Below are 15295 nucleotides of genomic sequence, written 5' to 3' on the forward strand. Positions count from 1 at the left end.
ATACACTACTTAATAACGAAGTGATCACTGAAGAAATCAAAGAGGAAATAAAGAAATACCTAGGAACAAATGACAATGGAGACACGACGACCCAAAATCTATGGGATGCAGGAAAAGCAGTTCTAAGAGGGAAGTTTATAGCAACACAACCCTACCTTAAGAAACAGGAAACATCTCAAATAAACAACCTAACCTTGCACCTAAAGCAGTTAGAGAAAGAAGAACAAAAAAAACCCAAAGTTAGCAGAAGGAAAGAAATCATAAAAATCAGATCAGAAATAAATGAAAAAGAAATGAAGGAAACAATAGCAAAGATCAATAAAACTAAAAGCTGGTTCTTTGAGAAGATAAACAAAATTGATAAACCATTAGCCAGACTCATCAAGAAAAAAAAGGAGAAGACTCAAATCAATAGAATTAGAAATGAAAAAGGAGAAGTAACAACTGACACTGCAGAAATACAAAAGATCATGAGAGATTACTACAAGCAACTCTATGCCAATAAAATGGACAACCTGGAAGAAATGGACAAATTCTTAGAAATGCACAACCTGCCAAGACTGAATCAGGAAGAAATAGAAAATATGAACAGACCAATCACAAGCACTGAAATTGAAACTGTGATTAAAAATCTTCCAAAACAAAAGCCCAGGACCAGATGGCTTCACAGGCAAATTCTATCAAACATTTAGAGAAGAGCTACCACATATCCTTCTCAAACTCTTCCAAAATATAGCAGAGGGAGGAACACTCCCAAACTCATTCTACGAGGCCACCATCACCCTGATACCAAAACCAGACAAAGATGTCACAAAGAAAGAAAACTACAGGCCAATATCACTGATGAACACAGATGCAAAACTCCTCAACAAAATACTAGCAAACAGAATCCAACAGCACATTAAAAGGATCATACACCATGATCAAGTGCAGTTTATTCCAGGAATGCAAGGATTCTTCAATATACACAAATCAATCAACGTGATACACCATATTAACAAATTGAAGGAGAAAAACCATATGATCATCTCAATAGATGCAGAGAAAGCTTTCGACAAAATTCAACACCCATTTATGATAAAAACCCTGCAGAAAGTAGGCATAGAGGGAACTTGCCTCAACATAATAAAGGCCATATATGAGAAACCCACAGCCAACATCGTCCTCAATGGTGAAAAACTGAAAGCATTTCCATGAAGATCAGGAACAAGACAAGGTTGCCCACTCTCACCACTCTTATTCAACATAGTTTTGGAAGTCTTAGCCACAGCAATCAGAGAAGAAAAGGAAATAAAAGGAATCCAAATCAGGAAAGAAGAAGTAAAGCTGTCACTGTTTTCAGATGACATGATACTATACATAGAGAATCCTAAAGATGCTACCAGAAAACTACGAGAGCTAATCAATGAATTTGGTAAAGTAGCAGGATACAAAATTAATGCACAGAAATCTCTGGCATTCCTATACACTAATGATGAAAAATCTGAAAGTGAAATCAAGAAAACACTCCCATTTACCACTGCAACAAAAAGAATAAAATATCTAGGAATAAACCTACCTAAGGAGACAAAAGACCAGTATGCAGAAAATTATAAGACACTGATGAAAGAAATTAAAGATGATACAAATAGATGGAGAGATATACCATGTTCTTGGATTGGAAGAATCAACATTGTGAAAATGACTCTACTACCCAAAGCAATCTACAGATTCAATGCAATCCCTATCAAACTACCACTGGCATTTTTCACAGAACTAGAAAAAAAAATTTCACAATTTGTATGGAAACACAACAGACCCCGAATAGCCAAAGCAATCTAGAGAACGAAAAACAGAGCTGGAGGAATCAGGCTCCCTGACTTCAGACTATACTACAAAGCTACAGTAATCAAGACAGTATGGTACTGGCACAAAAACAGAAAGGTAGATCAGTGGAACAGGACAGAAAGCCCAGAGATAAACCCACGCACATATGGTCACCTTATCTTTGATAAAGGAGGCAGGAATGTACAGTGGAGAAAGGACAGCCTCTTCAATAAGTGGTGCTGGGAAAACTGGACAGGTACATGTAAAAGTATGAGATTAGATCACTCCCTAACACCATACACAAAAATAAGCTCAAAATGGATTAAAGACCTAAATGTAAGGCCAGAAACTATCAAACTCTTAGAGGAAAACATAGGCAGAACACTCTATGACATAAATCACAGCAAGATCCTTTTTGACCCACCTCCTAGAGAAATGGAAATGAAAACAAAAATAAACAAATGGGACCTAATGAAACTGAAAAGCTTTTGCACAGCAAAGGAAACCATAAACAAGACCAAAAGACAACCCTCAGAATGGGAGAAAATACTTGCAAATGAAGCAACTGACAAAGGATTAATCTCCAAAATTTATAAGCAGCTCATGCAGCTCAATAACAAAAAAACAAACAACCCAATCCAAAAATGGGCAGAAGACCTAAATACACATTTCTCCAAAGAAGATATACAGACTGCCAACAAACACATGAAAGAATGCTCAACATCACTAATCATTAGAGCAATGCAAATCAAAACTACAATGAGATATCATCTCACACCAGTCAGAATGGCCATCATCAAAAAATCTACAAACAATAAATGCTGGAGAGGGTGTGGAGAAAAGGGAACCCTCTTGCACTGCTGGTGGGAATGTAAATTGATACAGCCACTGTGGAGAACAGTATGGAGGTTCCTTAAAAAACTACAAATAGAACTACCATATGACCCAGCAATCCCACTACTGGGCATATACCCTGAGAAACCCATAATTCAAAAAGAGTCATGTACCAAAATGTTCATTGCAGCTCTATTTACAATAGCCCGGAGATGGAAACAACCTAAGTGTCCATCATCGGATGAATGGATAAAGAAGATGTGGCACATATATACAATGGAATATTACTCAGCCATAAAAAGAAACGAAATTGAGCTATTTGTAATGAGGTGGATAGACCTAGAGTCTGTCATACAGAGTGAAGTCAGAAAGAGAAAGACAAATACCGTATGCTAACACATATATATGGAATTTAAGAAAAAAAAATGTCATGAAGAACCTAGGGGCAAGACAGGAATAAAGACACAGACCTACTGGAGAATGGACTTGAGGATATGCGGAGGGGGAAGGGTAAGCTGTGACAAAGCGAGAGAGAGACATGTACTTATATACACTACCAAACGTAAGGTAAATAGCTAGTGGGAAGCAGCCGCATAGCACAGGGAGATCAGCTCGGTGCTTTGTGACCACCTGGAGGGGTGGAATAGGGAGGGTGGGAGGGAGGGAGATGCAAGAGGGAAGAGATATGGGAACATATGTATATATATAACTGCTTCACGTTGTTATAAAGCAGAAACTAACACACCATTGTAAAGCAATTATACTCCAATAAAGATGTAAGAAAAAAAACCAAAAAAAAAAAAAAAAAAAGAATGCCTATGTTGCGTTGTAGCAGAACTGACTATTCTGTAAAGATTAAATGTTAGGATGCATATGATAACATTCTTGGTACAATATTTACACGTTGTGGGCATCCACGCAGGCTGATTTTCCTCCATTCAGGAAGCCATTCAATCAAATAGGAAGTATCTTTTCAGTCAGCATTAATATGGGTCACACTTCATCATCAGGTGAGGGGACGGGATCATTGGTGGTGGGCTCCTGGGGGCTGCTCTGTCTATTCCGTTTACCAGTGCACCCCGATGGGATGTGTGCTGCTTAGTACCTAAGCTTTGTCTCAGACTCCCAACTCGCACTCTATACTCGACTTGGGGTTTGGACTGGGAGTCAGTCCTTGAAGCCAGCTCCCACTTAGACCCCACCCACAGGGACACTGGAGGGAGACTAGAAGGCTGGAAGAGAGGAGGCGGGGTTGCTCCTTCCTGTATGTTTGTTGTTCTGCTTTTCATCCTGGCAGTGGTCCTTTGGTTCAGCCTCCAGTTTGTTTGTTAGTTTTTTGACACAGCCAGCTCCAGCTGGGCAGCCCCCACTCCTCGGAGGTCCATACCCAGCTCACATTGACCTTTCGCTAAGCTTCTAGAGCTCTACGCTTTCTTCCCTAAAGGTGGTGGTTGCTTCCTTTGGTTTTTTGATTATTTTTATTTTTATTTATTTTGGGCTGCGTTGGGCATTCATTGCTGCATGCGGGCTTTCTGTAGTTGCGGCAAGCGGGGGCTACTCTTCGTTGAGGTGCGCGGGCTTCTCATTGCGGGGGCTTCTCTCGTTGCGGAGCATGGGCTCTAGGCACGTGGGCTTCAGTAGTTGTGGCACGCAGGCTCAGTAGTTGTGCCGCATGGGCTCTAGAGCGCAGGCTCAGTAGCTGTGGCGCACGGGCTTAGTTGCTCCGCGGCATGTGGGATCTTCCTGGACCAGGGCTTGAACCCGTGTACCCTGCATCGGCAGGTGGATTCTTAACCACTGCGCCGCCAGGGAAGCCCGATGGGGCCCAGTTTGAAGGTGGTTTCTTTCTCCAAAATCAACAGTCTTATAACCTTCTATTTATTCCATTTGCTATGGAGTCTGTACTTCTCACAAATCTTCCTCTTTCACACCTTTATTTCTCTCCCCAGTTAAGAAAAGTCATATAAAACCCTTTTCCTAGTAGTCATCTTGAGTTTATGCTAAGCCTATACATTTGAATAAGTGCATAAAGACACATGTAATGAAATGAGATTTTGGGGGACCTTGAGAGGGAGGGGGTGTATTTTGCACATGAAGGGATGTCAGTCACTGGGGGCCAGTGGGAAGACTGTACCAGGCAGCTTCTGACCAGGCTCCCAATCATCCCCACCTTCCAGTATCCAGGCCCTTACGCTATTCACTTCCCTTGAGTGTGGTCTGTATCTAGTGACTTGCTTCTTACAAATGGAGTATGGTCGAAGTATGGATGTCACTTCTGAGATTAGGTTACAAATCGACTCTGGCTTCCATCTTTCTAGCTGTCACTTGCTTGCTCTTATGGAAGCCAGCTGCCACTCTGTGAACTGCCCTATGAAAAGGCAAATCTTTAGAAACAGAAAGTAGATTAGTTGTTAGCTGCGGGTGGGAACACGGAATAAATAAATAGGCCTGAGGGTTCTAATAGGGGTCACGAAAATGTCCTAATACTGGATTATGGTGATGGTTACACATCTTGGTAAATTTACAAAAAATCATTCAATTGTACACCCTTACATGGGTGAATTTTATGGTATGTAAAATATACCTTAATAAAGTTGTTTAAAAAAAATTAAGAAAGCTAGTACTATAATAAGTGCAATAAAATCCTGATAAATCAAATGAGATGATCATTTATTTGGTCATAATAACTATAAGCCTCAACAGAATCTTAACACTGAACAACAGAATCATAACACTTACTTAATGAACAGTTACAAACATTATGAAAAATACTGGTGATCCCTGTACCTATAGATACATGTGAGAAGGAAAATGGAACATACAAAAATAAAAAAGTTGGAACTGCAATCTTACCAAGTAAGGTTTCTGAATAAATTTTCTAAAATTTGATTTTACCAAACATGTAGATTTTTGGAATCCATCAACATGAGTATTCTTCAACCTTGTAAAACTGGAATGCTGATCGCTCCTAGTAAAATGAAAGAGAGAAAATAAGAATCTTTTATTAGTTTACATTTATCCGACAAATAAACAAGAGAAATCAAATTACACCCTTTGGAAACAATTAAAGCAGCACAACAGTAAAAAAAAAAAAAAAATCTCAATGATCTATCACTACTAAAATTACAAGTAATATTTACCGGGGCTAAAACTCTCATTTTTCAAAAAACATTATTTAGCCAAGTTGGCAGTTAGTGATAGGGGGAAAACCATATTCCTAGGACCAGGGTTCTTAATCTGGAGTCCAAGGACAGGCTTCCTAGGGCTGTAACCCCCAAAACCATACATATGTAGAACACATGTTTCCTGAGGGAAGATAGTCACGGCTCTTGAGCCTTTGGCAGCACGGGACAGCCCCCCTTGCCAAGAGACTCAGTGGTGAAAGCTCCAGGGAAGAGGCCAGTGAGTGGCTCAGGCCTGCTCACTGGCAGAGCTGGGGCCTCTGATACTGCTGGCTCCCCTCTCCTGTTGTAGTGAGGCCCAGAGGCCACCAAGGGCTATTCCTGGCCAGCCCTACCTGGGAGGGAGCTCCTTCCTTGGGCTTCTTTCTCCTCTAACCCCGGGGCCTCATTCCCACAGCCCTTGGGGGGTCCTCTCCCTGTCACATCCCACCTCTCCCACAGTGGTCCTCAGACCGTTCCTGCTCTGTGGCGAAACGGCTCACGGCTTCAGCCCTGCTACACTCCTCCCACAGGACCCCAGTGACATGGGGACAAAATCCACACTCCTCCTCACTGACCCCCAAGACTCTTCCGGCGCACGCCCTTGCAGCCTTGCTGGCTGCTCCATCCCAATCTCTGCAACACCCACACCGAGCTGCGGGAACATCAGCTCCATGCGGCTCTCGGCACACACCACAACCTCGCCTGCCTCTACGCACTGGCCCATTGGGTGCCTTCTGCTGTAATTTCCTTCCAACTCAGATCAACCTCAAGATTTAGCCCCACCTGCACCTGTTCCAAGGCTTTCCCAGACCCCTCTGAGGTGGACTAGGTGTCCCTGCTATGTGCACATGTGGCACTTTGGGGTCTTCACAAGTGTTTGTAACTAATGGTGCACCTTCTCACCAAGCAAGGTGCGATCCCTTCACAGGAGGCACTGCGGATGGTTCGTTCTGTGGCCCCAGGTCTGACCCTAGAATCTGACATGGAATAGCCACTCAGGATTTTTTGAAATGTTAAAAAACCCCATATTCTGTCAAAATGTTCATGATATGGTAGTAGTCAAAAGAGTAGGGGGCGAAGTCAAATACTGAGAATAATTTCACTTGTTTAAAATATACACATATAGGGCTTCCCTGGTGGCGTAGTGGTTGATAGTCCGCCTGCCGATGCAGGGGACACGGGTTCGTGCCCCGGTACGGGAAGATCCCACATGCCACAGAGCGGCTGGGCCCGTGAGCCATGGCCGCTGAGGCTGCGCATCCGGAGCCTGTGCTCCGCAACGGGAGAGGCCACAACAGTGAGAGGCCCACGTACCACAAAAAAAAAAAAAAAAAAAAAAAATACACATATATGCCCAGAAAAAGAAAATGATATGAAATGTACTAAATATTAACAGTAATCATCCCTGACTGGTGAAATTAAGAATGTCTTATATTTTTGTTTTTATACTTTACTATATTTTTCCAAATGTTCACCATTAGCATGTACTACTTCTATAAACAAAACAATAGACTCTAAAAAGTCCTCTTTGCAAAGCATATATCTGATGAACGGGTAGTACCCAGAATATATAAAGAACCCTTACACCTCAATAATAAAAATATGATAATCCAATTTAAAAATTGGCAAAGGATTTGAATAGATATTTCTCCAAAGAAGACACACAAAAAGCACATGAAAAAATGCTCAGTATCATTAGTCATCAGGGAAATGCAAATCAAAACTACAAGAAACTACTTAAAACCCACTAGGATGGCTATAATCAAAAAAAATGACAACACCGGTGTTCATAACAGCATTATTCATAATAGCCAAAAGATGGAAACAACCCACATGTCCATCAAAACAAAAATGGATAAACAAAATGTGGTGTATCCATACAATGGAATATTATTCAGCCTTATAAAGGAATAAATTATTTTAATGAAATACTGACACATGATACAACATGGATGAAAACATTATGCCACGTGAAATAAGTCAGACTGAAAAGGACAATTATTGCATGATTCTACTTATAAATGTATGAGGTATTCACAATAGGCAAATTCATAGCGATGGAAAGAATAGAGGCATCAGGGGCTGGGGGTTGGGAGTTACTGTTTAACTGGTACTGAATTTCTGTTTGAGAAGATGAAAAATTCTGGACGTGGGTAGTGGTGATGGTTGCACAACACTGTGAATGTATTTAATGCCAATGAATTGTATGCTTAAAATGGTGCAAATTCAGTGTAGTCAGTGCTTAGAACACTGACTAGAACATAGACATTAATATATAAATATTTGTTGAATAGATGAATAAATGATCTTTATAAAGTTAACTCTAGTTCAGTAGATTACAGATTGTTACAACAGCAAAAATAAAAACTGATGTTTTCTATAACTTGCCTAGCTAAAAAGAAAATCTAGGCAGTTTGATGACCTCTTGAAGTCTACTGATACTATTTTGAAGCTGCTTTATCCCACACATACCACGCCCGTATAACATAGCACCTCAATGACAGTGTAGGGAACTTAGTAATGCTGGTGACAAGAGGGAGAAACAGTGTGTCAGGAGGAGACACGGAGACTTTAGGGTAAGAGGCTGGTCGAAAGTGGGAAAAAATAGAGAACAACAGGGTCTTAGAGACAAGACAGAATGCCCCGGTGTGAGACTTGCTTGGGAAAGGTTTTAAGGTATCAGGGAATAAAAAGTGATCAAGATCTAAATGCATTACAATTTCAGTATCTTCTGTCCTGTCTACACCTTTGGGAAGTCTTCATTCATTCAACAAAGATGAATTGAGCCCAAGGCAGTAGGAATACAATGGTGAGCCAACATAGACACAGAGTCTGCATACAACTTTTAAGGGGGGGAAAAAAAAATCACACAGGAGGGAAAGAGCTACATCCTATGATTTATAATTTCCTTGTATTTCACTTCTTCTGAATTTCTATGGAAATCTATACACTGACTTGATTTAAAAGGTTTATGCAAAAATATTAATGAAGTCAATTTTGATAAATTGAATTTTTAAGATAAAAGGATAAAATATTTTTCTCATGTTAACAAGGAAACTGAATTAGGATAAAGTGAGAGATTAAAGCTTCCATATTATTTTTTTAAAAGGATAAACAATAACAACTTCTGGTGAGGATGTGTTAAAAATGGAACCTTCATACACTGCTGGTGGGAATGTAAAATGGTGCACCCACTGTGGAAATAGCCTGGCAGCTCATCAAAAAGTTAAAACATAGTTATCATATGAACCAGCAATTCCAATCCTAGGTATATACAGAAGAGAAGTGAAAAATATATCCACACAAAAAATTGCATACAAATATTCACAGCACCATTATTCACAATAGCCAAAGAGTGGAAATAGCCCAAATATCCATCAACCGGTGAATGGATAAACAAAATGTGGTGTATCCACACAGTGGAAAGTTATTCAGCCATAAAAGGAATATTCATGCTACAACATGGGGCAACGTAAAAAACATACTACATGAAAGAAGCCCGTCACAAAAGGCCACCTGTTATATGATTGCAATTATATGTCAACAATAGGCAAATCCACACAGACAGAAAGTAGATTAGTGGCTGTCAGGGGCTGGGAGGACGGAGAAATAGGGAGTGACAACTAATTGTACAGGGTTTCTTTTGGGGGTGATGAAAATGTTTCGAAATTAGATAGTGGTGATAGTTGCACAACTTTGTGATTATACTAAAAACTACTGAATTCTTCACTTTCAAAAGGTGAATTTTATGGTCAGTAATATCTGAATTAAAGAAAAACACCTCATGGCTCCACTATGCCACACCAGCCATCCAATACGAATAAAACAGTTCAACAGATCCAGAAAAAGACACCTTGCAGGAAGACATTTTTGCACCCTACGACGCCATCCTCAAAGCTAACATTAATAATACTTAATGCTGACCAACTTCTCTGTAGCTTACATGCATCACTTTACTTAATTTTCACCACTACCGTGAGGTAAGTATAATTCTTATCTCTATTTTACGCTGAGGAAACAGAGATTAAGGAACTTGCCCAAGGTCAGTCACATAGCTAGGTATCTACAGAGCCAGGAGTTGAACTCAGGTGTTAACTCCACTGCTCAAGCTCTTCATCACCTCAAAGGGTAAAGATATATTCTGAGGCCATACATGGTCTTTATAATATGTTGATTATCTTAAATCTGTTTTAAAAAACCTTTTTCTTGGTACACTGAGTTTCTCACACTTGCTGAGTAGTCAAGAAAAGCATGACTGAGAGCTTGTGTCACTAAAGAGCACAGTCATGCCGTGTCGTATTAGGAAACTGGAGACTCACCCACCAAGGGACAAGATTTTAACTATTTTCAATTGTTTCATATGCCTCAGCACACAGTTTTGCTATCTTTTAATTAGTCCCAAACTTATTGTCAGTATCAAGTCCAGTTTTAAACAAGCTCCACGTATCTTGACCTAGTTAGCCATAGACATGACTTATAAGTCTAGTCAAGTATTTTAATTTTTAAAACTAAGGACTATGGAAAGAGAATTAGCACTGGTCCTTTCTATTCATACATTCCCACCTTCTGGGAGATCCAAATAGTTTGAGGACCCTTGAGTGAACTGGAAATTTTTTCCCATTAAATTATATCTCATAATCATATGAGGTCCCAGAGTTGCCATGAGTTCTACATAGTTCTCAGGACTAGGGATAAACTGGGACCAATCTAGAATACTCAGAGCCCCTAAAAAGAGGTACAGCGTTGGGAAAGAAAAACAAGGATCTACTGACAATCAATTTGCCACTCATGGCATAAGTACTTCACATGTGCCAGTTCATTTAATATTTATAACCTGTCCAACATAAATTGGTTATTCTCATTTTATAGAGGAAAAGGCTCCAGAAACTAGGCAAGTTTGCCCAAGAGCAAACAGCTTGTAAACTGGCAGAAGTAGGATTCAAACTCAGGTCTCTTCTGCATTTTCTACTACACCTGCCTCTGTTTCACGGACAGACATCCACAAAGAGTTCTGAAAGAGGACGGCACTGACCTCAGGAAATTTTGCAACATTCAAAGACTACCAGAATCTAAAGGGCAGAATGTGTCAGAGTTTCAATCAGCTCGAGCCAAATAGTCCATAAATTTGCTGGTCTTGGCTCCTGCTAATATTAAAAAAGCTACTACACTTCTCTCTAGATTACAAAGACCTCAAATACTCACCTACCCCATAATTTTTATTGTTTCAATGAAATAGCATAAGATGACCACTGAATAACTTTGAAACATTTTAACAGATTTCACTTAAACATGTAAAATGGATTTGAGGAATTAAATTCCTAACCTAAGGTGAAAATTACCATCACACACAGAAAATTGGAAAATATGCTAAAACCAAAAGCTGTCTGATAACAGGATGTTTTTCATCTACTGATTACCTCTCTGCAGCACTAGCTATGTGAAAAATGTGCTCATCTTCATTCTGTAACCGTTCTTTTCTCCTTCTTTCAATGTCATGTCGTAGGTCATTTGGATCTATTATTTTGACCAGAGTCTGAGGAATTTTGACAGAAGACAAACCATTCACATTACTGTTAGTTGCACAAAGACCATATCGAACAAGAACCTTAAGTAAAAGTCCTAAATAAGTTACCTTGTACTCATCCTGCTCATGCTAGTGTAAACTGATAAAAATATTTTGAGACACAATTGACAATACAGAGTCAGAAAAGTTCATAACACTGAACCAAGAATCCCACTTCTGGGACTCTATACCAAAGAAACGTCTATCTACCCAAGTATATTCAAAATATTATATTTTAAAAATAACCATAAAATGAAAGTAACTTAAGTGTGAAAAAAAATTTAAAGGAGAAGGGAAGAATAATTTTATGGTAAATTTAAGTCATAGGAGTAATGTACAAGCATTTAAATTATGATAATGTAGACTATGTGGAAGTAACCATGGAAAAACACTTACTGAAAAGTTAATTAAAACTTACAAAGCCTCAATTATAAAAAGGTCATTGGGAGTTCAGAGATTTTACATAAAAGGAATGTTACTATAGTTTAAGTAAAAAGATAAAGCATCCAAAACTACATGTACTGTGGTAGTGTATGTTAAAGTGCTAGACATAAGACTGCAAGGAAAGATGATCAAATAAGATTTTGTCTTAAGTGGTTGAATTAGGGGTGATTTTTTTTAAATCCTCAAATTTCCTATAAGTTTATTATAGTACTTTGATGAGCAGAAATTTTCTGAAAGTATCATTTATTCAACAAACTAACCTATCTCCATAAGTACAATAAAACTGTAACCATTCACAAGTGAAAATATTATTTATATATTCTATCACAAATGTATTAAAATCTCTCCTCTATAAAAACTCTTCACTCGCAATGAATAAATTAGCAGTTCTTTTAGAACTTGATATATTTCTTCTAAAACAAGAGCCAGTTTTCTTCCCCCTGGGCTAGTTAAGATAGTTTTTCTAATTAGCAAAGAAATGGCGGGGAGGGAGGTGGTATGGGTGGGAACAATTAAAAAAATTCAGGGGCTTCCCTGGTGGCGCAGTGGTTGAGAGTCCGCCTGCCGGTGCAGGGGACGCGGGTTCGTGCCCCGGTCCGGGAAGATCCCACGTGCCGTGGAGCGGCTAGGCCCGTGAGCCACGCCCGCTGAGCCTGCGCGTCCGGAGCCTGTGCTCCGCAATGGGAGAGGCCACAACAGTGAGAGGCCCGCGTAAAAATTCAGTATTATTTCCATTATTTTTCTAGTTCATATTCCATAGAATGTTTCACACAATCTTCAGTAAACAGAAGAGCAGTGTCAAATGAAACTAAGTTCCTTTGCATTCATTCTACATACAACTTAAAAATATATCCCACATGACTGCTTTGGAAAAAACAGGTATCAAACATACTTTCTGCAAGCTTTACAGTGTGAAGTTCTGGAATGAACATTAAACACTATAATTTTATGTCAATTTTACAAAGCTGTTACCCTTAGGGATTGTCTCTCTTAGGGCATATTTTTGTCTTTTGCCAGTGTTCTCTCTGCAATCTTTTGATAACTAGAGTCACTTGGAGAGCTTTGTAAATTTCAGATTCCTGGGTCTCAATCATTCTTCCTCAACCACTTTAACTACCTTTTTTACTCCCAATGACCAGTTCCGTTTCCCATTAGTATACCAACAATAAGATAATCTCTCATCAAAAATTATATTCACTTACCTGTTCTGAATCATATACCATAGTTTGTTTACTCTGAAGCTCGGCCAAAGACATATCTATTCTCCTAAAATAATAAAGGCATATTACAATTAAATAATTATGTTATACACTGAAATCTTGATTCCATTATTACAGAATGGATTTTGAAATAACGCTGGTGTGTCTTGGAGGAAGAAAAAGAAATCTGCTACCAGGTAGTTTTTCACCTATATGGCAGTCTCCCAGGACATACATATCCTGTAAACGACATCACAGTGACGCCTCAGTGGTTCTCAAATCACTAGTCTGTGTAACCTTAAACTTGGCTCCGGTGATCTACCGCATTCTAACATTGATTCAACTCAGCTCACAAGACAGGGCGCACCACCTGTTTGGACAGGTGCCAGCAGAAGAAGACATAGGTTTTCATCCGGCTGCCCTCAGAACAGCCATTTCTGACCACATGAAGCAACCCATGATTTCAATGGCTCGACAACTGTCTTTCATCTTCCAGTGATAACTTCAGTAGGCAATTACTATAGACACAGCAGAATCAAAGTTAGGTAGGTAAATATTTTCAAAGTCCTACACATTTAAACAATGCTAGTCATGGCTTCAATATAACCTAGTCTATCGAAGTGCACTGGCCCAGTACCTGCTTGGGTTAGTCCTGTTTTTAGGCAGGAAATGCAGTTCTAGAGTCTACAACAAGCCCAGGAGGCAGGCAGCACCTTCCCACAATCTGTTCTGAGGCTCATTCCCATGAGTTAAATGGGCATACAATAATCACTCATTACCTGTGAATTTCTGGATCTGAGTTCAATTTAAATTCATTTACATCTGCAGCTTGTGTAACTTGCATTTTTGAGAAACGCTCATGTAGAGTAATTCCAAGTGATGGAAAATAATCTGCTGCAAAAGGGAAAAAGAAGTTTTATCTCAATGTAAAACTGATTCCACTTAAAAGATTATATATAATAAGCACAGGAAGAAGGGACTATTAAAAAACATCCAACCTGTTTTCTCTTGAAAACATATGGAACCTAAGCTTATTCCACAGACTAATTTGTAGTGCTCACACGCTTTCCCAAGCCCAAGCAACAGTAAACGGATTTATGAACCCAAAGATTCTGTTCCTATTTGACATGTCTGCTTACTTGCCAGGGGCAAAAGACAGTGACTCTCTCAAAGAGAGGACAGGACCTTTCTTCTCCTAGGTAAGATCTTCCTACATCTGGGAAGTAAAGCTGGTATACAGCTCTACTCTTCACCTAGAGTAAAAAATAACTCCAAAAACAACCCTGAAACATCAAAACAATTCTGAACAAATGTTAAATGTTATGTTTACATATCACAGAAGGCCTCCTAATGCCATTTTACTTTAACATTAACTGAAGTTCATGAAGACATTCTGAAAGCGGCTATGCTACAAGCTTTTAACGGAATAAAGAGAAAGATAATACACTTGACCCATGAGAATGCTAAAGCAATCCTTTTCCCTAACTTACTGTTCCTGTTCCGGGACGATCTCCTGAATTTTTCTACAATACCAGCTCCCTGTCTGCCAAGAATCACACTTCTTTTGGGTAAGAGGGGCTGGAATTGAGAAGGTGAACTGTTTCAAACTGCATGCTTTAAAGTAAATATGTGCCTTAGTTTGAGGGCTGCAAAGAAAATAATTCATTTGCAAAATATGTTTTATGAAGGTAAAAAAGATTAACACAGTTATCTAGAAAGAAATATAAAATTATAAATTTTGAAATTCTCGAAAGACCCCAGTTTATAATACCCACAACTGCCTTATTTATGCAGCATCAATAAGGAAAGTTATTTTACATGACTAAATTATCCAATTAATGGAAACTGGCCAGAAGCAAAAGCAAAACACAACAGCTCAATGTAAACCTTTGAAGTATTTATTATGCAATGTCCTGATGTCATCATGTATAACAAATCAAACTGGAATCTTCTATTGATCGCTTAGCATCACCCTTATGGCACAAAGTCCCAGTAATGCCCTCAGGGGCTTTAAGAATACGACCAAATGACCTATACTTCCAGATTTCCTGAGTTTCTTGAGTTTCATATCTGGTTTTTGTTATTTCCTCCTTCCTATTCAGTTATCGGTTATTGTTTCTTTCTGCTCTCAGTACACCTGTCTTTTGCAGTAGCCAACCTCTTCCTTTATAACTTTCAATTTGTAATCTACTGTGAGTTGAAGCATCAAGTTATTGGAACTACATATAAAGAACAACTAGGCTTGAATTAATACGTGCTACTCTCTTCACCAGATTTCCTAATTA

At 39.2% G+C, this 15295-nt stretch overlaps 2 protein-coding genes across 4 annotated transcripts in view; both read right to left on the reverse strand.

The window, feature by feature from the left end:
- The window catches only part of BCLAF3 (BCLAF1 and THRAP3 family member 3), an 80211-nt gene that overhangs the window by 50808 nt on the left and 14108 nt on the right, over positions 1-15295 (reverse strand). Inside the window, exons 5-9 of one of the 3 annotated variants that reach the window (XR_003796355.1) lie at positions 13790-13904; positions 13014-13077; positions 11222-11337; positions 5536-5608; positions 3542-5008 (exon numbers count right to left, since the gene is read on the reverse strand). Coding sequence is in view for 2 of the 3 variants with exons in the window: in XM_029240428.1 (XP_029096261.1) it covers positions 5494-5608; positions 11222-11337; positions 13014-13077; positions 13790-13904 (410 nt within the window). In the remaining variant the exon portion in view is untranslated. Of the gene's footprint in view, positions 1-3541; positions 5009-5493; positions 5609-11221; positions 11338-13013; positions 13078-13789; positions 13905-15295 lie in introns of all 3 variants that reach the window. The other 2 variants (XM_029240429.1, XM_029240428.1) reach the window with 2 other exon arrangements.
- The window catches only part of MAP7D2 (MAP7 domain containing 2), a 174678-nt gene that overhangs the window by 5191 nt on the left and 154192 nt on the right, over positions 1-15295 (reverse strand). The window lies entirely within an intron of this gene.

This window comes from Monodon monoceros, unplaced genomic scaffold (genome assembly GCF_005190385.1).
Source record: "Monodon monoceros isolate NGI ecotype Baffin Bay Population unplaced genomic scaffold, NGI_Narwhal_1 Super_Scaffold_22, whole genome shotgun sequence".
NCBI lineage: Eukaryota > Metazoa > Chordata > Mammalia > Artiodactyla > Monodontidae > Monodon > Monodon monoceros.